At 50.2% G+C, this 20,242-nt stretch overlaps 1 protein-coding gene across 1 annotated transcript; it reads left to right on the top strand.

Annotated features, from left to right (window-relative positions):
• Positions 1-4,578: 4,578 nt before the first annotated feature.
• MFSD13A (major facilitator superfamily domain containing 13A) lies at positions 4,579-18,580 on the top strand. Its single transcript, XM_009908125.2, has 9 exons — positions 4,579-4,599; positions 10,830-11,098; positions 11,567-11,646; positions 12,379-12,828; positions 13,705-13,822; positions 14,801-14,897; positions 15,633-15,804; positions 16,370-16,563; positions 16,719-18,580. The coding sequence occupies exons 2-9, from the start codon at positions 10,934-10,936 to the stop codon at positions 16,970-16,972; spliced, it is 1,530 nt and encodes a 509-aa protein (XP_009906427.2). The 5' UTR covers positions 4,579-4,599; positions 10,830-10,933; the 3' UTR covers positions 16,973-18,580.
• Positions 18,581-20,242: the final 1,662 nt, after the last annotated feature.

Genomic DNA, 20,242 nt, shown 5'->3' with positions numbered 1-20,242 from the left:
TTCAACTCTCTGCGCCCCAAATCTCAAGCTTCCAGTCAGCCCCACCAAAAGTCACCACCTTTTTCCTTATCTAAACCCTCTTCCAAACACAGCTCTGTATCTAGACAATACTTCTTTCCTTTAACCAAGCATATTTTAATCTGCACTTCACAGCGTTCACAGACCCAATGATTCCTTTCATGTCCAAACACAGTCTGAGCAACAGATCTGCTCCTCTTCTCACTCAAGAATTCATTTGATACCCATCAACTGGATCCACACCCTCTTTTCTTCAAAGAAAAAAGAATAAATCTCAGTATCAGTCAGCTCAGGCTTCCAAATTAGGAGATCCTGGACAAGTCCTCAGTTGTCATTTCTGTCCAGCTGCTCCTCTTCAAATCACTGCCTTGAGAAAACCAACTCAGGAGACTAACTCATCAATCACACCAACAGGTCAACTGAATGACCAGTTGCTTCATTAACACAGCACAAGTAACTCAGGGTTATTGACATAATTTTGCACACAACTATGAAGCTACTAATTAAGTCTTATGAACCACCACACACAACTGCTATTGAGTGACAAATGTGGAACCGTTCCCTCCCACACCCCTTAGTACTAGGTTGCAAGTCTGCCCCTCTTTCTTCTGCCCTCCCACATCAATTCTTTCCAAGGCAGACCTGATGGAGAATCCAGCAGGTTCTCCAAGGGCATCACCCCAGCACCACATCCCAATAGGTCTGAGTCCTCAGGCTTCACTAACATTCACAGATACCTGCACTCTTGCAATCTGATGATCCTACCTTCATTCTTTCATCTCATTTAGGCCTTATTCTCTTACTTCAGGATCCACTTCTGCCATGCGTATGCCTCTCTTTCTTCAGTCTCCTCCCAAACAGACAATCCACCCCTAATTACTACTCCCTCATTGGTCTCAGTTTTGCTACACCCATAATCAAGTCTGGCATTTCTGATATTGTTACCTAGGCAATCCCAGCCTTACATGGTGTAACTGATAGGGCGCAGATGGCCTTGCAAGGTTCTCCCCTGCAAAAACTGCCTCAGACATCCTTGCAATTATCTGGCTCCTCCTGATTATACATTACTTACTCCACACATTCCAAAACAAAGCTTTGGTCCCTCTGCCTAGCTCCAGTTACCTACAAGCACTTTCTTATCTTGCAGACGGAGAGCTTGCATAGCAGAGCAATGTGTGTCGCACGCTGGTTTTGTGCTTTCACAGCATTGCTGTCTCACAGCTGCTTGATTACAAATCTTAGTCCTTGAACGGTGCTTGGAAGAGTCTCCTGGTGTCCTGCAAAGGCCTTAGCTAGTTACAGAGCCCGTCTCTCCCAAGGGACTTTATGCCCACAGCAGATTTCCTCTTTAGTGTTCAATATTGCAGCACACTGTTTACATTTTAACTACTTGTCTTTTAAACACATTCAGATCCCATTCCTGTGCATCCTGCATATAGGCTTGGAAGTGAGTATGGCATAACTTCTTAATGCACTTGTTCAAGATCTATCTATGGGTTCAACACCTCAAACTGTGGGACAGGGCAGAAAACAGATTATCCTTCGGGGTACCCCTTTAGCATAGGGAGATGCCTTCTGTTACAGCAGCAACGCTTTAGCTTAAGTTCAAACATCTGAGCTAAAATTCCCCATGGGAATTCTGTACTTCCCAAGGCAAACAGCTACAGTGTCTGCTGATCTACAGCTCTGCAATACAATTTGTTTGGTTTTAATCTAAACAAAACAAAAATCCAGCTACCTTCTGGTCTTTAAACAGTACAGAATTTGCTCACAAGTAACACTGAATTAATCAAAAGGCAATCCTATATTTCCAGGAACATAATCACCCAACAAAGTCCTTTCACATTCGGTTTTTTGCCCCCCTCATACTAAAACGTTTAAAGCCTGTCCTTGCACAACAATTACAAGTCACATTAGTGCCTTTTACAAGCAGGAGATGCTAGGGGAGTTACAGCCTAGAGTGCTGGTATGAATCAATACCCTAGAGTTATGCTACTACATGTGAATTTGCATCTACTAGATGCAACAGCAGCTGTGCTGCAGTGAAAAAAAGGCATCACCTTGAGAAGGATTTAAGCTATTTTGTTTTCCAAAAGCCAAGCAAAACACAGAACAGCTCAGTTGTAAGTTACTACCACAAACACTTCAGCTAGTACTGTTTTGCCATTCATTGTATCTGGTAAAACAATGAAACATAGACCTATCTTTAGTCATAACTGCAGAAAACAGAGACAGACATTTGTTTGGTGTGCATATACTCACAGCATGAGACAAACCAGCCAAGGTGATGCCTTTGCTTAACTGAGGATCAAGGAACAGTAGGATACACAATCTTAAGAAGGCAGCTTGCTTTCTGTAGTATTTTTTTTTACTGACATACCTTAATGACACATACAGAGCCAGGAGATGCACCAAGATACCACATCACATCTTGCAGAAGGCTTCCTATAGTAACCAGGGCTACAATACCTGTCTGAACATGCCCTTATAGCTTAGGAAAGCAACAGGAAACTCATTCCTAGAGCAATTATATTACATGCTCAGACAGGGAGCCTTAAACCTAGCCAATAGAAAAAGTCCACAAAAGCAAACACAAAACACATCTTACCTAGTGACAGAAGCTGCAGGAACAAAAAAACCCAATCAACCAAACCAGCAAACCCCAACTGCCCCCCAAACAACAACTTCAGCATATAAACTCAGGCATGGCAAGACTAGAGTTACACAGGTAAAGGAATAGCTAAACTCAGTGCATGAAGCCAGCATAGAAATACCTCAAAAGTACTCACCAAAACTTCAGGCTCTTTCCCGAAGCAGCAAAACACTATTAACAATACACAACCATCTGTAAATTTTAAAGCAACAGACTAAATAATGTCAGAAAGAGCCCCACCGAATACTTCAGAAATGAACCTTTCTTTATTTCGCCCCCCAAAAACTTTTTGTTCGTGCTTGGCTACAAGCAGCAAGGCTGGTATTTGTACCCACTGCTCATTCGGGAGGTTGTAATTAAGTGAGAAGCCACACAAATGGCTCCCATCAGCACTGCCTTATTGTAAGCACCTGCAGCATCACACAGGCCTTCACAGACACAACCCCCCCCACCCCCAGGTTTAGAAAGGGTGACTCTGTCTGCAAGGTCAGCTCATCATTGCTCAGCACAACTGCTGCAGCAGAGCACACTCCTAAAGGATGCTTAATGCCTTGCTCTGCTGCAGGTGATCTCAATAGCTGAAGCCAAATACCTACAAATTGCTCTTTAATTACAAAATCTGTCGACTACCATTCACTGCTTGGCTTCTAGGAATTTATAAAAATGACCTCTTTAGGAAGCTGTTAGCAAGCCTGATGCACAAAACCACTGGGAAATGATAGGCTGAAACGGTGCTTTTTCTGAACATAGCAATCGGCTTCTGCCTCAGCTCTCCGTGGTGAAATCTGTGAAGAGGCGGATGGGAGCAGCTGTTGTGGTGAGAGGTGGAAGGTGATGTGTACACCGAAAACAGGAGTTGCTTTTATGAAAGGAAGCTACGATCAGAGCCCAGAAGGGCACTGGGTGGGTTACGGGGAAGGCTACCTGCCCCCTGAGCAGCCACGCTCCTTGCCTCGCGTCGTTTCCATGGCGACGCATCGGCTCGCGGCCAGCCGGCTCCGCTGGAAAGGCCCCAGGGAGCCCTCCCCGGCTGCGGGGCAAAAGCGAACGCGGCGGGGAATGAGCAGGCCGCTGCAAGACGGACGTTGCATGGCCCGAGCGTGTCCAGAGAGGGGCGACAAAGCTGGTCAAGGGTGTAGGGAACAAGTCTTATGAGGAGTGGCTGGGGACACTGGGGTTGTTTAGTCTGGAGGAGGATGAGTGGAACATTCATTGCTCTCTGCAACTACCTGAAACACGGTGGGGGGGGTGGCAGTGTCAGTCTCCCTGGTATCAGGTGATAGCACAAGAGGAAATTGCCTGAAATTGGGCCACTGGGGGGTTAGATTGGATATTAGGAAAAGATTCTTTGCCAAAAGAGTGGTCAGGCATTGGAATAGGTTGCTCAGGGAGGTGCCATTGTCCCTGGGGGTGGTCAAGAAATGTGTGGATACGGCACTTCAGGACATGGTTTAATGGCCATGGTGGTCTTTGGTTGCCAGTTGGATTTGCTGATCTTAGAGGTCTTTTCCAACTGAAACAATTCTGTGATACGATGAAAACTGCAGTATGCAGGGTGTGGCCTCACCGAATCAAAAACAGAGGCCAGATCCCTTCTCTTGCTGACCACACTATTATGATACACTCCAGGATGTTGTTGGCCTTCTTGACCACGCTGCTGTAGGCCAACACCGCTAGGTGTTTTTCCGCCGGGCCCCCAGCCGCTCTGCCCCAAGCCTGCAGTGTTCCATGGGTTTGCTCTACCCCGGCCGCTTCACAGCGAGATGACCTCAAACAAGATGGCGACCGTGAGCGGGCAGGTTCGCTTGCCAGGAAGAAAGATGGCGTTGGGCCGGAGGCGATCGTGGGGCGGCGGCAGGCGGTCGCCATGCGCGCATGCGTGGACGTGCGGCCGGGCGGTGGAGTGGCGGCGGCGGCAGCGGACACAGGTAGGAGGCGCTGAGGGGATGGCTGCGGGGAGAGGTGCGGCGCGGTACCTCCTCTACCCCAAAGCCGGTCTGGGTTTATTTCCCCGCGTGTAGCGGAGCCGCTCGGGCGGCTTGAGGGAGATTCACCTCAGTGCAGTGGGGGCAGTCCGGGTGGGTATGGCCCCATCCCCCCTCACGCACACGACATATTAGGGCCACCTGTGTGGGGTGGGGGTGTTCCATCCCTCCTTGCATCAGTCGAGCCCTGGACTGTGCCTCCCTCCGTTACTCTGGACGGTCCTCGGCGGGCCCCGGGGATGCCCGCCCTCCATTCCTCCTTGCTGTCACTACCCGTGGGTAGGAGCCTCAGTCCGTCTGTCTTCTGCTCTGGGGACGCATCCTGGCTCCCACCGCCTCGCAGGATCCTAGCATGAAGAGGCAGCCTTGCCATTGCCCCATCCCCTGCCGTGAGGCAGGCGGTGGTGGGAATCCCCCTTCCCTAGAGGTATAGAGTGGCGATCTGGCTGCCACGTCCCTGCCGCACCTATCATCACCTGACAGCACAACCCCAAACGGGGCCTCAGCTGCCACCGAGCCTCAGTGGGAGCCTGCCGCGAAATGATGGCCATGCCCAGCCCCGCTGCCCCTTTTTCTAACGGGGATAAGTTCTTCCCTCAGTGTGGGGAAGCTCTGGATGGGGTGATGAGGGTGGCAGCACTGCTTTGGGCTTGGCTTCTCGGTGGCAAAACAAATACCATCCCCTTCTCTGACCTCACTTTGCCAGCATCACCTGTCTCTCTGTGTTCCTTTGCTGCCTGTGAGACATAGGCTGTGTTAACTGGTGACCTAGTGCTGTGTTTTTCAGGCCTAAATTCTGCAGAGATTTCTGGTGGCCTTGGCAGCTGGGCTTCCTTCAGTTCAAGTGGAGTGTGTCAGGGTGTTAGAGAGGTGACTGTGCCTTTGAAAGGCCACACAGATGAAGTCTCCCTGGTGAGAAGATGGAGCTAGTGTAGCAGAAACTCCCAGTTGCTGCTTCTTGGGCAGAGCAGTAAAAAGATTTCTCACCTGGTGCTTCCTGTTAAGCCTTGACAAGAACAGGCTCTTCCTAGCTTCCATGAATTCCACTCTTGGGAGTTGTTTTCAGTAAGGGTTTCATATTTACTCCCAAATCTGTAATTTGAGGCCAGAGTTACCTGGCACTGATCCCCATACCAGTGCTGCAGAAGTCTGCTATGGAATTTGCTTTATGCTCATAGCAACGTCGTCAGGAGCGAGTTCTTTCTGTAATACATTTTCCTTGCACTGTAAAACAATGCATTGTTTACAAAGGGATGCAGGGTGCTGTTAAGTTAAATACCTTACCAGACTCCAAGACTATGAGACCTACCCAGTTACCTCTATTAACGAACCTTGTAATCTCATTAGGCCTAATCTTATTAGGGAATGAGATCTGATGTAACAAGATTGCTCTGCTGGAGCACAGCTTCACAGAAACCACCAGCTGGTTCAAGATGTTAATTGTCATCTGTGCTGCAGTTCTGTTTGTGTGTATGAGCTCTGCCGGAGTGGCGGAAGCACGTGATTGCCTGTAACAAGGAAGGTGTTCCAAACCTCTCATGGTATGGAGGCATCTGGGACTGTTGGTAAATCGTACTGGGAAACGCCCTTGTGGCCTCTTCAGAGTGACATGTTTCATTGCCTGACCCAGGTGGTGTCAGGTTTTCAAAGGCTTCATTGCTTTAGTGTTCAGATACCAGGCTGCTGTGAGTTTGCTGCTGGGGATTTGGCTAGTGCTTCATGTGGGACTGTGTGTGGTGTTCCATTGAGAGACTCTGTTAGCAAGTGGATGATGTGAGGAAATGTGGTGTTAGGGTTCCAGAAGTAGTACAGTGGAAAGAAATGAGAGTCCTGGAGATGTAGTCACCTCTGACAGGGTGCACAGAATCAGAGCTTGGTCAGAGGAGCCTAAATTTTGTGGAATGTGTGCCTAGGTAGTTGTTTTCCTGGAGAGCCTTCCACTCAGTGAAATAGTTCCATGGAGGGATTTCCCTTGGTAATGAACAGAGCCCTGCCAGAATCTAAGCAGCTCCATGGGGTGAGTAGTCTCTGGGGTGTCTGTGCTTTAGAGGGACTCCTATGGTGCCGTGCACAGAACCTGGTCTGTGCTCACAAAACAGATTTGTCCCTGACACAGGACAGGGTGAAGACATTCATGACTCTTTCTGCTAGTTGAGAATGTCATTTACTAGGTCTGGGAGAAACTGATGTGCCCAGCACCAGGCATTATGCTGTGATGGGTCACAAGGCAGCAGCTCTTTCATGGGTGCAGCTCCATCCCTGACTGTGAATGGGGCTGGACTTGCAGCAGCCCAGACCTCACTGGCTGTGACAAATGTCTAGAAATATGGTCCGTCCTTGAGTGGCTTATCCATCTGGTGGATTTATTGTGTTGCAGATGCAGAGACACGGAGCTAGCATGTTTGTCTGGCCCTCTGGTTCAGCTAGTAAGCCACCCAAAATCTAGAATATGCAGCAGAGGCAGCGTAGTGACAGCTGGAGCAGGCACAGACATAGCCCAAAGTTGTGTTTGGGGTATTCCAGCCTGCATTACCTACAAAGTGGAGAATGAACAGGAGGGTCATCAGGTTACTGTGGTCAGATCTGCAGATGACTATTTCAGGTTCCTGAGTGACAGCTTCAGCACATAGGAATCGTCTGGCCCTGCTTAAAAGACCTGCTCAGGCCAAGATTCACGTCTGTGGCGCTGCTGCCAACGCAGTTACAAGCAGCTTCAGCTGCAGAAGGCTGGAGCTCAGCCTTGCTGTAAGGCCAAAGGGTTGCCGAATTGCCGTGGGACGCAATGACTCACGAATCCAGCTGTGAGCTGGCGAGGAAGCTGGAGCAGATGTGCAAGCCCCAAACTGCGGTGTGCTTCCAGCCGCTCAGCGCCAGCACTCTCAAACAAAAGCAGAGCCTTCCTGGTAGCCAGCATTCAAACATCCTTCTCAAACAAAGATAAGATCTGCAAATGTCACTGGCAGGAGCAGTGCCAGATGTCAGATGCGTGGGTGGAAGCTTCTCAAGTAAAGGCTAGTTGCTTTCTAATTTACGAGCTTATGGCTGCATGAGTGTGCTTTAGAAGTTCAGCCTCAAGGAATGATAGCTCTTCCCTCCTGCAGCTCCTTTTCCCTTTACTACTTAAAGCTTAATGGTACAAAGTCCTGACATACTCCACGAGTAATTTGCTGTACCAAGGAAAAGGTTATGAAAATACCAGTGTGGCGAGCTTAAATAACACAGGGCTTTGGATACAGAAGCAAAAACCTACTTTTTGTGAGCAGCTATGATTTGTTTCCTTTAATCTGCACATTTGCAGATGGGGAGGGGGGGAGAAGCCCATGTATAACATGGCCTAACAACTATCCCAGCAAAGTGAAATCACTTACAAATGTCAGCTGGCTGGAAGGGTTGCACATCTGTGAGGGAGTGACGGAGGGAGGAGGAGAGGAAGTGGAATGTCACCTTCTTTAAATAGTGCTGTAGCATATGAATTACAAAATGAGGTGTCTCTGGAAACTTCAGCAGCTGCACTTTGTGCAACATGGCCTTAGTGGAGCATCGATTGGATGGGTACAGTGTTAAAGGCAGGTCAAAGGACCAAGCCTTGAGTGGGCTTTGCTTTTAAACAAGTTTTGGGTAGCAAAGTCGCTCCAGGTTAAGAATTGCCCTAGTGGTCAGGCTGCTGGTCTGTCTGACCCCACATTCTGCCCCGCAGCAGCAGCAGGAAATGCCCCTTAGAGGGAGAGCGTGTGCCTGGCCACTGGTGGTGGCCCTTCTGTTTGTCCACCTTGAGCATGCACAGCTCTGGGATTAGGGGTGTTAGAGAGAATCTCCCTGCCTGTTGCCTTTAGTAGCTATTTGTGTGCAGCTGTTTGCCATTAATTGCCTAATCCTTTGAATGTGACAAGTATTTGCTACCTGACAGGTGAAGAAGTGTTTCCATGTGCTCTAGACGGGTTTCCTGCTAGTTACAATGAGTTCTCCCAGTTCCTGTGTCCTGGTGTGCAACAGTTGCACCTTCACCTTATCCACTGCACGAGGAACTCGGCAGACCTTGATTGCATCTTTCTTCAGCCTTTCCTCTCTGCCTGGAATCCCAGCTGTTTAGTCTTTCCTCAGTAGACAAGCGCCTTGGTCCCTTCCTTGATTACTTTAGTTGCCTTTCTTTGATCTCCTTCATCTCTGTGTCTTAGGAAGTTTGTAGTAAAGTTAGATGTGTGGTGGTGGTCAAGATCTGTAAACACTGAGGTTTCACAGAGTGCAAAACAATGCTATCCCCTTGCTCTTCATCCCATTCATGAGAGTGCCCAGCGCTCTTGTACCTTCATCTGCCCTTAAGCCAATCCTCCACAGAAGGTTCTTGGTGAGAGACAGAGGACTCGTCAGCAGGTCAGTTGGCTTAGTTATCCTTTCTTCTTAACCTTTGTCTTGACACATCATAAATTCTTGATTCCTTTTGAATTCATGACCACATGAAATGTAGCTTCCCCTTGAGGCTTGTCTGGATTTAATTACACCTATAAAAGTTCATTGTCTGGCTGAATTCTCCAAGCAGTGTCTTCTTTTTATCTGGCTGTGGGTTTTGGCGTGGCGAGGATGCAGAATGGTGGCTCAGCTCCACAAGGGCTCTGCAGTTGGATCCAGTTGAGGTCTAGCACTTTGGCTGGAAATGGGGCTGATGTGCAGTTTCAATCTAGTGATGTAATTGATTGGAACAAATGCTCTTCCTGCTCCTTCTGAGGAATTCTTTGGGCTAGGCAAAGTGGACAGTCATTTTTGGTTTTCTGATCTTGCCTAGAAGTGGTCAGACTCATGGCTTCTGGGAAATGCTGAATGGGTCTGGTGTTTCATCAAATTTCATACCCAGCCATTTATTCTTCCCTTTGATCTTCTGCTTGGACTTGCTGCAGCTGATGTTGCAAGCCTGAAGGCTGAGGTGGTGCATAGTTTCCCTTTTCTGATGTGCTCATTCTTATCTTGCTTTGTTAAGTCCCCACAGCATGTGAGTGCAGGACCCTGGAGGGCAGAAACAGGAGTAACTTCCAGCCCTTTATCTTGCTTTTGACAGTGTTAGGGTAGTGCCCTTTTTGTCACCCATCATGCATATGCTGTGAACAGGGCTTCTTATGATGACACAGGCTGGAGAAGCTGACTTACACTGATTTGAGAACCCTTAACATCTCACCAGATACACAAGTGCCCCTGAAGTGGTGTCTTGTGTTTTGCCTCTGGTAGTGACTTGAGTGTGAGATGGGGGCTCTGAAAAATCAATCTGAAAAATCACAAGAGGGCATCATGTGAGGATGATGATCCACCTCCTGGCTGTGAACTCCAACCAGTGTCAGTGTGAGGAGTCCTCCTCTGACACCTCGCCCCCTTGTGAACACACAGTGACCTGTACTGGTATAGGGCCGCTGTTTCCACTTCCTTTATTCCCATGTATGTTGCTGTGCAGCCAGAGCATCATTATTTCAGGCACCCTAAAATTCAGGCCCCTCCATGATGATCTGGACAGCTGCTAAGTGACTTCTGGTTGCCTTTACTGCATGATGGCAGCATGTCTGCTGCATGCCCTCATGTTCTGGTCATGTCTCTTCATGCCACAAGGCTGAAACGCTGCCTACTATAAATAACTCCTTCCTGAGCCAGCCCAGGTGCAGTCAGCTGCGAGTGCCTGGGGAAAGCAGCCTGCACGTGTGAGATGCCGTCATGATTTTGGTCATTTTCACTTGGCTAAACGATTTTGGTCATTTTTACTTGGCTAAAAATTTACACCAGTACTTAAAAGAGTCAGTGCCAAGGTGTGTTTTCTGAGGGCTGCTTTGTTTACAGCTGTCTAGCTTGATTCCTCCTGTGACCTTGCCTTTAAGGAGGTGCAAAGAGCTTATCAGCTGCTTGCTGGATTACATTACAAGGTAAAGGACAGGGCAGCCTGCTCAGGAGGAGACAGTTGTCCCCTGGAGAGCCCACAGCCTGGCCTCAGCTTAGTGAAACAGCTTTAGTGCAGCAGACAGCTTTTAGTCTCTCAAATCCCCTCCAATCCACTTTGGAACACCTCCTCGAAGCAATATGAATTCTGATCTCTGCAGACAGAGATTTGCCAATTAATTTAATTCAAGTTTTAGTTCATTTAAGAAACTGAACCTGGTTTCATTTATGTTTTGTTGTTGTCTTTTTTTTCTCTCCTGCAGGAGCAACAATGGATCAGCTCCAGCAAAGATGTAGCTGGTGTTGGGAAAAGACGTCCCATGTGAAATGGAGGTGATCAAGGGAGCTGAACGCTGACTGCACCGAGATGGGGCTGCGACTCCTGGCTTGTCTTTTCAATCTGCACACTGCGGTGATCTATGGGTCCCTGTCTCTGTTTGTTTCCATTCTGCACAACGTATTCCTCCTGTACTACGTGGACACCTTTGTCTCTATTTACAAGATTGATAAACTATCCTTTTGGATAGGAGAGGTTAGTCTTTTCCCAAGGCTTCTGCCCTCTTAAGTAAAGAATTCTGAAGCCAAAACCCACTCCTTGCTTGAAGTGTGAAGAGTCTTAATTGCAATAGCAAAGTTCCCCTTGGGAGAGGGAGCAAGGGAGCCTTCTGCCTGCTGACTTGGCTTTCCCAGTTTTCACCACTTACATAAACAGAGAACAAGCTGGGACAGAAAACCAGAGACTTTGTTCATAAGACTTCCTTTCCTCTGGGGACATCAGAGTGTTTCACAACCAGGGAAAACCACTGGCCTCACTGTGTTGATCTGGCAGTTGCTCCAGATAAGGGAATTGCACAGCGATGATGGGGCAGGGAGGGTGCACTGGAGTGGCTCCTGGTGGTTGTTCCAAGTGCCTTTTCAGCACTGTTTGCTTCAGGTACAGAAGCCAGGCTTTGCAGGACCTGTCCTGTGGTTTGTTTCATTGTCTTGCTTTCTTCCATAGACAGTGTTTCTGATCTGGAACAGCCTCAATGACCCTCTGTTTGGCTGGCTGAGTGACCGGGTGTTCCTTAGCACACAGCAGTAAGTGAAGTTCCACCTCCAGCTGAGGCTGGCAGTTTGTTTAGTCTCTGGGGAAGATGATGTGAAATTGGCAGCTTTAAAGTGATGACACGGGAATGGTTACTGGGGCACGGAACTCTCAAATGGCTTTTCCTGGTTTCTTAGAAATTCAGTGCTCTTTGCATGTTATTTCAGTACCCAGCTGTGTGGAGGAAGTAATGTACCTGCTGGCTAGGTGTGACTCTGGCCCTTAACAACGATGAGTGGTACAAAACCTAAAATATGGGCACCTAAAACCTCAGGCCTCTTAGGGGAGGGTGTTGGAGAGTTCCTGCATGTGGTTTGGGAGACACAAGGTGGGGAAAGGGCTGTTCAAACAAGATCAAACAAGCTGGATCATAGGTCACTGTTGGCCATTAGCATTTCTCATGTATTTACATCAAGCTTTTAATGACAATCGTGGTGTGGCTTCCTCCAGTGAAAACTTTTTAAGGGCTCATTGAAATAACTTGCATTGTGCAGGGCAGACAATGCAGCACTAGCAGGGAGAGACTTGCTGTGGAGGAGAAAAAAAATCCCTTTGTGCTTTTTGGCCTTCTTAAACTCATTTTCAGTGAGGGCATCTGATGTGGATGCTTGTTCCCTGAACAAAACCTGTATTTATGGCACTTACACAGCTTCCTTGGAGGGGGAGAATACATGGTCACACTGGGGGGTTGTCCAGGCATCTGAAGTTTCTGTCTTTTCTTGCAGGCCAGGAGCAGAAATTTCTTCCCCAGAAGTAGTTCTGAAGAGACTCAGAGCACTAAGCCACAATGGGCCCCTCTTTGCCATCTCTTTCCTGGCTTTCTGGGTGGCCTGGGCTCATCCCGGTTTGCAGTTTCTTCTTTGCCTCTGCATGTACGACAGCTTCCTCACCATGGTTGACCTCCATCACAACGCCTTGCTCGCAGACCTGGCCGTTTCAGCAAAAGACAGGACTAGCCTCAACTTCTACTGCTCCCTCTTCAGTGCCATAGGCTCCCTCTCTGTCTTCATGTCCTATGCAGTGTGGAACAAAGAGGACTTCTTTTCCTTTCGCATATTTTGCGTCGTGCTGGCCCTCTGCTCCATCGTTGGTTTTACCTTGTCCACGCGGCTGCTCCGCCAGCGTTTTCAGGCCGATGGGAAAAGCAAGTGGGACCAAGAATCAACCCTGAAAGAGTAAGTGTCACCGATCTTTGCGGTGGAGCAAAGGCCTGGCATAGATCTGAGGAGTCCTTCTGTGCACTGCAGCAATCTAAGTGTGTGGGAAGGTCCAGAACAAGGCAAATTTTTGTTAATTCTCTGTGGTTCTTGTTTGTTGATGCAGTTTTCAGACTCACTTCTGTCACACTGGCTTCTCATACCCTCTGAAAATAGGACAGAAGTATCTCGTGACACCCCTGGCCCCAATTGGAGGCAAAGCCTTGACCCTGCTGTATGGCCATCCAGTGTTTGGAACGTGAAATGAGTTAATATATAGAGCACCCAGTGAGGCCTGTGAGTGCCAAAATGTTAAAAGCAGCTTATCATGAAAGCATTCCTGCTTGAGCATGAGAGCACCTTGGTGCCCATTTCCTGTTGGACAAGTGAATGTCTCTTACCCTGCTCATTTTAGTGATAGTGGCTGGGCTGTTGGTAGGCCGTGATGCAGCTGGTTTTCCCATTCAGCTCTCTCACTTTTCCTTGGGCTGCCTCCCTTGTTGTCTCTTGTTATGAGCTGCCAGCACTATCCTGTACTAACACAACGGATCCCAGTGAGATCTGCCAGGTGAGCTAACCCCAGGGATCTGGAAGACAAGCATATGCATAGTGGAATGGCTCTTAGGAGAATGCTTTTATGGGCAGAAATAGGAGCTTTAGGTTTGGAAGGCAAATATTCTTTGGGATACCTGTTGCCTGTGGCTCTCGGTAGCAGTAAGCAAGCATTGTAGACTCTGCTGTTTTCATTTGGTCCAGGGAAGGCTGGGATGGGAGCTGAGAAGAGACAGCTCTGCATCTATGCAGGGAAAGCTGGTATGATTTATGGTTGCATTCTCTTTTCTCTTCTGCCCTTAGGCTGTACATTGAGAAACTCTCCGGCCCCCAGGAGAAGAGGATCACCCTGGCAGAGTACCTCCAGCAGCTCTCCCGGCATCGCAACTTCCTCTGGTTTGTCTGCATGAACCTCATCCAGGTAGGCACAGCAGCAGCATGTTGTGATTCAGAGGATGAGCACTGGCTCTGGCTGTCTGAGATGGTGATTCAGCAGTATACAAGTTCCCCAGGAAGGGCAGAGGTGCTTTTGGCACCCACTTGATCTCGGAGCCTCCTGCACATACTGACTGATTGAGTAGCTCTCCTTATGACACAAGGATGCTTCCTGAGCAAGCTGTGGGGTGCACCTTCCTCCCTCTGCAGCACAGGCTGGATTACAGGGGCTGGCTGAGCTCTGTGCAGCCCATTGGGGGTGCAGAAGCACAAGGTCTGGCTCATGGTGGGGACAAGTTCAGGAGTGCAGTTTGCAGCCTTGGTTGTCAGCACTGCCTCCTCCTTCGTTCTGCTCTCCTGAGGCTCACATCACTGTTCTCACTGTCCAGCTGAATCCACCTCCCAGCTGGCTTCTGCCATTTCTGTTCATCTTCTTCAGTAATTGCAACCAAATGCTGGCAGCCTGGCCAGCCTTTGCATGCTGCAGTCATGGTTCCTGTCTCCCTGGGGATCCCTCAGTTCCCCTCAGGCAGGCTCTTGACTCTGCTCTGTGTCTTTGTGTTCAAGCCTTGCTGCTGCCTCATCCTTGTCCTCTTGACAGCTGCTACCTCTCTGCTGACGTACCACTGTCTCCCTCAAACCCTTGTTGTGGTCACTGCACCTCCTTGCCCTGCCTGCCCCAGCAGCACTGTGCATTGAGCAGGTGCCCTGCCAACAATGCCTTGGCAGCTGGGAAGCAGTACTGACCCCAGCATGGCCAGTGGCATTGCAGCTGTGCAGTCTCAAAGCCTTACAGGGTCTTAAACTCCATAGCCAAGCTCTGCTGAAGCACTCCTGGACCTCCCTGCATGGTCATTGGCACAGGCCTTCTAGGATACCAGAGCCCAGAGGGCTGTTAGCTTTTTTTCTGTTCTCTTTTACTGCTGTTCCTGCTGACCAGCTTATCTGCATGCTGCCTTCACAGGTTTTTCACTGCCACTTTAACAGCAACTTCTTCCCTCTGTTCCTGGAACACCTGCTGTCAGACCAGATCTCTGTCTCTACTGGATCCTTCCTGCTTGGTGAGTCTCTGGTGGGACTGGAGGGAGCAGCCAGATTAGGACATGGCCTGAGTCTAGATTTGCTCTTCCCAGACCTCATGTGGGGAGAGGTATGCTCACACTCTGGGCTCTGGACTCTAATATTTTAAACACATGCACACATCCCATGTGTTTCCCCCTGGGACCTCTGCAATCTTCCTTTCTGGGGCACAGAAATAACTTGGAGCCTTTTCTAATGGTGATGAGCTCAATGTGCTGGACTCTGGCCTAGGCTCCTTGGAGGTATTGCTCTGAGGATTGGTGGCTGCATGTAGAGTCCCCAGGATGCAGCAGGGAATACTACCCTGAAATTAATCCCTTTCTCTCTGTGGCACGTGGACTGTTTCCAAGCTGCCATAGATATGTGGGCACTAGTCCTAGTTACCCTGGGAGGGCTCTATGAGGGCCAGGTCTGGTCATACTGTTCTGTCCATCTCATTTCTGCTCCAGGCTGGGCCTCAGCCTGTGTGTGGCATTGCATAAGGCTTTTCTTCCTTCCTGCCTGTGAGGCTGATGGAAGGAAGTGTCTCTCTGTAGGAAGAATGTGTGCTGGGCTGCAAAGCCACTGAATGAATCTGCTGCAGCCTTCTGTATGGATGTGGGGGCTATTCTGTCCCACAGCCCTGCCATCAATAACCAGCCTTGTTCTCTCTCTCAGTATGAATCTTAGGGGTGGATACTGAAAGTCTCTCAAGTTATTTGTGCCTCTCTGCTCAGGTGTTTCCTACATTGCCCCCCATCTCAACAACCTCTACTTCCTGTCCCTCTGCCGCCGCTATGGAGTTTACGCCGTGGTGCGAGGACTCTTCTTCCTGAAGCTGGCTCTCAGTGTGGTCATGCTCCTGGCAGGACCTGATCAGGTGTATCTGCTCTGCATCTTCATTGCCAGGTAGGCAGGCAGCACTCACTTCCCCTGCCCTCTGTCAGCTGGGAAGGGAAATGTCTGTTTTACAGAGAGGGGTGGGAGGCAGGGAACAGTAGCCAGGGTCACAGAGAAGCCATGTGGCTCCCAGTTGTGACAGCACCTGACCATGAGATGAGTCACTGCAGAACCCACAGGCTGTGCCTGCAGCAGAGTGAGGGAGCAGCGGTGCTCAGGAGAGCAGAGACCCAGCAGGGCTGGTGGCAGCCTGCAGCAGCCACTTCCAACTGCTGTGCTGAGCTGCTCTCTCCCTCTGAAGCCTGCCTGGGGTGACAGCCCTCAGGTGTGTTGCCGCTGCCTGTTAGCCTCTGAGCCACTATGTGCTGTCCCCAGGCCTGTCTGTGTGATCAGGACTGATCCAGGGCATCACTGCAGGGTATGCCAGGCTTATTCCCAGTAGCATTCCCCTCCTGTAACCAGGGCTTCTGAGATTTAAGTGGAGGGGACCCTTTCTCACCCTCTCCATTTTCTCTGTCACCTGCTCCCATCTCTTTTGATGCCCCTATTCGGTTCTTTGCCTATTGTTCTGCAGCAACAGGGTATTCACAGAAGGAACTTGTAAGCTGCTCAACCTGGTCGTGACTGACTTGGTGGATGAAGATCTAGTCCTGAATCGCAGGAAGCAGGCAGCCTCGGCGCTGCTGTTCGGGATGGTGGCTCTGGTCACCAAACCAGGGCAGACCTTCGCCCCTCTGATTGGCACCTGGCTGCTCTGCGCCTATACAGGTAAGGATGCTCCTGGGGACAGCAGCTGGGCGGGAGAGGGCAGACCTGTGAGTCCCATGGCCTCCAGTGGAATTTCCAAGGCCGGTCACTTGGAGAGAATGGACGAGGGTCCATCCCCACTGCTCTCAGTCTCACACACTCTTCTTTGACACCAGGCTACGACATTTTCCAGCGCAGCCCCTTGAGCAATGTGGTGAGTGCTCAGCCGAAGCTGGAGTCTGATGCGGCCTTGGAGCCAACTCTTCGCCAGGGCTGCTTTTACCTCCTTGTTTTTGTACCCATCACGTGTGCACTGCTGCAGCTTGTCAGCTGGTCTCAGTTCAGCTTGCACGGGAAGCGTCTGCAGATGGTGAAGGCCCAGCGCCAAAGCCTGACAGAAGGCCAAGCACCAGAGGTCAAAACGATCTAGGGATGCCTGAGCCCCCAGAGTGTTGCTGGTTCCAGGCTGGTGCAGGACAGCAGGCTCAGTGCAGGGATGGTGGGCTGAAAAACCCTGATGTTTGTGGTTCAACTGTGAAATGCTGTAACACAAATGTTTACTCATTCCAGGGGGTGGTTGCAGGGGAAGGCACAGAAGTTCAGCATGTGAAGGACCTGGGATAGATGCTTGGCCACGGGAGCAAGAACACATTACCCTAGCATGGCCTGGGGAGCAGAGGGCTGCTTATCCCAGCCGAGAGGTGCTGCTTTGGTGTGTGCTGGAGAGAGCCTCTGCCCTGGGCATGGCTCTGGGGAACCGCAGCCTCTGTGGCTGAGCAGGAGGGGGCAGCACAGGGAGTCAGAATCATAGAATTGTTAGCGTTGGAAGGGACCTCAAGGATCATCTAGTTCCAGCCCCTTGCCGTGGGCAGGACCCTCACACTAGATCAGTCCTTCCCTGCTAGAGCCCTGCAGCTTTGGGGAGCAGAGTGGGAGGCTCCCAAGGGACCAAGTGACAGGCTCAGTGCAGGGCTGCATGAGCAGGAATAAGAGGAGCCTGAAGGCTTTTCTCAGCAGCTAGTACAACCATTCCCACATACAGTGCTGAGGTTTTTGGACCAAATCTACACTTAGGCATTTCTTGTTCCCAGGACAATACTCTGCACAGCCAGAATCTGCTGGCAGTGCTTGTTCTGTGCTGAGGTTCCCTCCTTTGTGGCCTTGCAGAGGGAGTTGTTGCTGGGCTGGAAAAGATAGTGGGCCTGAACTAGGCTCAAAGCCTTGAGCTGGAACATTTCTGCTGGCATCCTGCTGCCTGTCTTCCTTCCTTCTCTCCCCTCCACAGCCCTGTCCAACCAGTACTGTCACACAGCTGTGCAGTGAGCCCCCTCCCATGCTGGCTGGGGCTGTGGAGAGGTCAAGGTACCAGCCCCTAATTCAGCTGGTGGAAGTGCCTCCCTGCCCAAGGCTGTCCCATTTGACCCAGTGAGTCAGTCTGGTGCCATCCCCTCTTGCAGGGGGTGAGTGCAGCCTGGAGAAGACACCAGCTGTCTCTTTTGTGCCTTTGATTCATCTTCAGAGCCTGTCTGACAGTGCTGGGCAGTCACAGGGTTGAGATTTTACCACTGTGGGTGAGGCAAACACCTCAGCTCCTCCATACTTGAAAGAGTGCCCCAGGGTTTGATGATCTCTGGCTGCTGAGCCATGGACCTGAGGAGAGCAAGTGGCATGGTCTCCTTGGTTCTGTCTGGGGACAGGTGGAGTAGGTAGTCATCAAGGGGATCCCTCAGCTGAAGGAACATCTCAATCCCTGCAATGTGTTGGGGTGCAGGCAGCTGTGCCAAAGCAGAGCTCTGCCCTGCCTGTGCCTGCAGGAGGGGCAGCACAGGCAGCATTTGGAGGCTGCTACACACTGAGGGCCATGCTGTTTGTTCAGTGTCAGGTTCCCTGCAGGGTCCCAGCCCACCAGCCTGCCATCTTGCCTCAGGACACTTGCCTTCTGTCTTGAACCAAGACATTCCTGCCACCAAGCTTCTCTAGCAGATCAGTAAGTTATCCTAACAAAATGTGAGAATGATTCCTCATTTCATAAATTAAAGAGAGATTATCTTTTCTGTAGTGCTGAGTGATTATTTTTTTCCTTGCACGTGGATCATGCTGACTGGGTTGATAAGGGGAGAAAAAGCAGACTGCTCCCCTCCAGCAAAACCAGGTGCTGGGGCTTGGGCCAGTTTCTGCAGGGGACAGAGGATCAGTGAGCTGGGGCATCACCTGCCTTTTTCAGGGAGGAAAGCCACTTATCCCTCTTACATGCTTTTCTCACAATGGCATGGGCATCACTCCCATCCCCCTCGCTCAGCCAGGGCTGCCCTTGCTCACAGCTTCTCTATGCCTCAGCTGCCTGACCTGTCTGCATTGAGAAACACAATCTACAACACTTGCTGAGAAAAGCAGCTTTGGACACCATCAATGCAAGCCACAGCTCAACCCAAGAATCTCCTCCCTCAGCTCAAAAGCCAGGCCAGAAATGCAATCCTGCACTAGAGCTAGTGTCTCCTTGCAGACTGGTCAGCAACAATACTGTATGGGCAGGAGAACACAAGTTACCCCCTTAAAAATGCAAATGTGGGAAGAGGAGGCCAGGAGGCTTGAAGGTTGTATATGAATGACTTTATTTAAGTATGCTGGGCACCACCAGGCAATATGGTTTGGACGGGGTGCAAGGGAACAGTCAAGCAGATAGAACAAATGCTAGATTGGAGACAGCACCTTTCTGTCTGGATGGAGCACTTGCTGCTTCTGTGAGGGCAGCAGAGGGGCTGCCAGGAGTGGGGCAGGGAGAGATTACTGGCACTGCTGGGGGGCACAAGAGGGGTTTGCTGCTTCCCCTCTACATGCTGCAAACTAGCAACACAACTGATTTTCCAGCAGAAGGGAGCTGACTATTGACAGCTCTTTCCTACCTGACAGGTTCTTACTTAAAAAGCACAGCCTGCTCTGATGGGAGTAGGTGAAGGAGCAGCCTGGCCTCCACAGGGAACTGACCACACCTGCCTGCCTACACTCTCTGTACACTGTGAGCCCTCAGAATGTGGCTGTCCCATAGGGGCAGCATACTGCTGCTGCCACCCATCTCAGCTGGGGCAACACACCAGCTTTGCTGTGCCTCTGCCCCAGCCCTCCAGCTCTTACCCCATCTCTGCATTTATAAGACCCCAAGGGGATGTGCGACAATGAACAGACAGGAGGGGAACAGGGAGGAACCACCACTGAGCAACTCCAGCTCTGCTGCTACTGCCAGTTACTGCAGAAAACTAAAAGGAAAAAAAAAAAAAAGACAACAAAAAAAAGGCAAGCACCAAATAATGCGTAAGAAAAACCTACAGGGCAAGCAGTGGCACATCCCCACACAAGCAGGACTGTAGGCCCACCATGGCTGTTAACACAGCAGAAGCAGAGCAGTCAGCAGGCAAGCAGAGGCATACACGGTACAGCAGACTACATCCATGGCAACAGCTTCCTGCTCACACCAATTGCCTGGTACAGTTTATTGTCCTCTCCTTCAGGGCATTCATAGAGAACCACCACGCTCCCTCACGAGCAGCTGCAGGGTGGTGTAGCAGAGCCGGCGGGCAATCCCGCTAAGCATGTGTGCTGTACATAGTGTTAGCATCCAAAGGACATCTGGGTAACAGGTGTTCAAAGACGACCCAAAGCCTAATTCCCAGGTGCTGTGGTCAGTGTTTGAGATAGCCTCAGA

This window comes from Dryobates pubescens, chromosome 8 (assembly GCF_014839835.1).
Source record: "Dryobates pubescens isolate bDryPub1 chromosome 8, bDryPub1.pri, whole genome shotgun sequence".
Lineage (NCBI taxonomy): Eukaryota > Metazoa > Chordata > Aves > Piciformes > Picidae > Dryobates > Dryobates pubescens.
This window is presented reverse-complemented; position numbering and strand designations above follow the sequence as displayed.

Bases quoted from the DNA above. Each gene is read 5' to 3' on its own strand.
- MFSD13A (XM_009908125.2), top strand. From the start codon at position 10,934: ATGGGGCTGCGACTCCTGGCTTGTCTTTTCAATCTGCACACTGCGGTG. The intron at 11,647-12,378 runs GTAAGTGAAGTT...CTTTTCTTGCAG, and splicing joins GTGTTCCTTAGCACACAGCA to GCCAGGAGCAGAAATTTCTT. The intron at 16,564-16,718 runs GTAAGGATGCTC...CTTTGACACCAG, and splicing joins GCTGCTCTGCGCCTATACAG to GCTACGACATTTTCCAGCGC.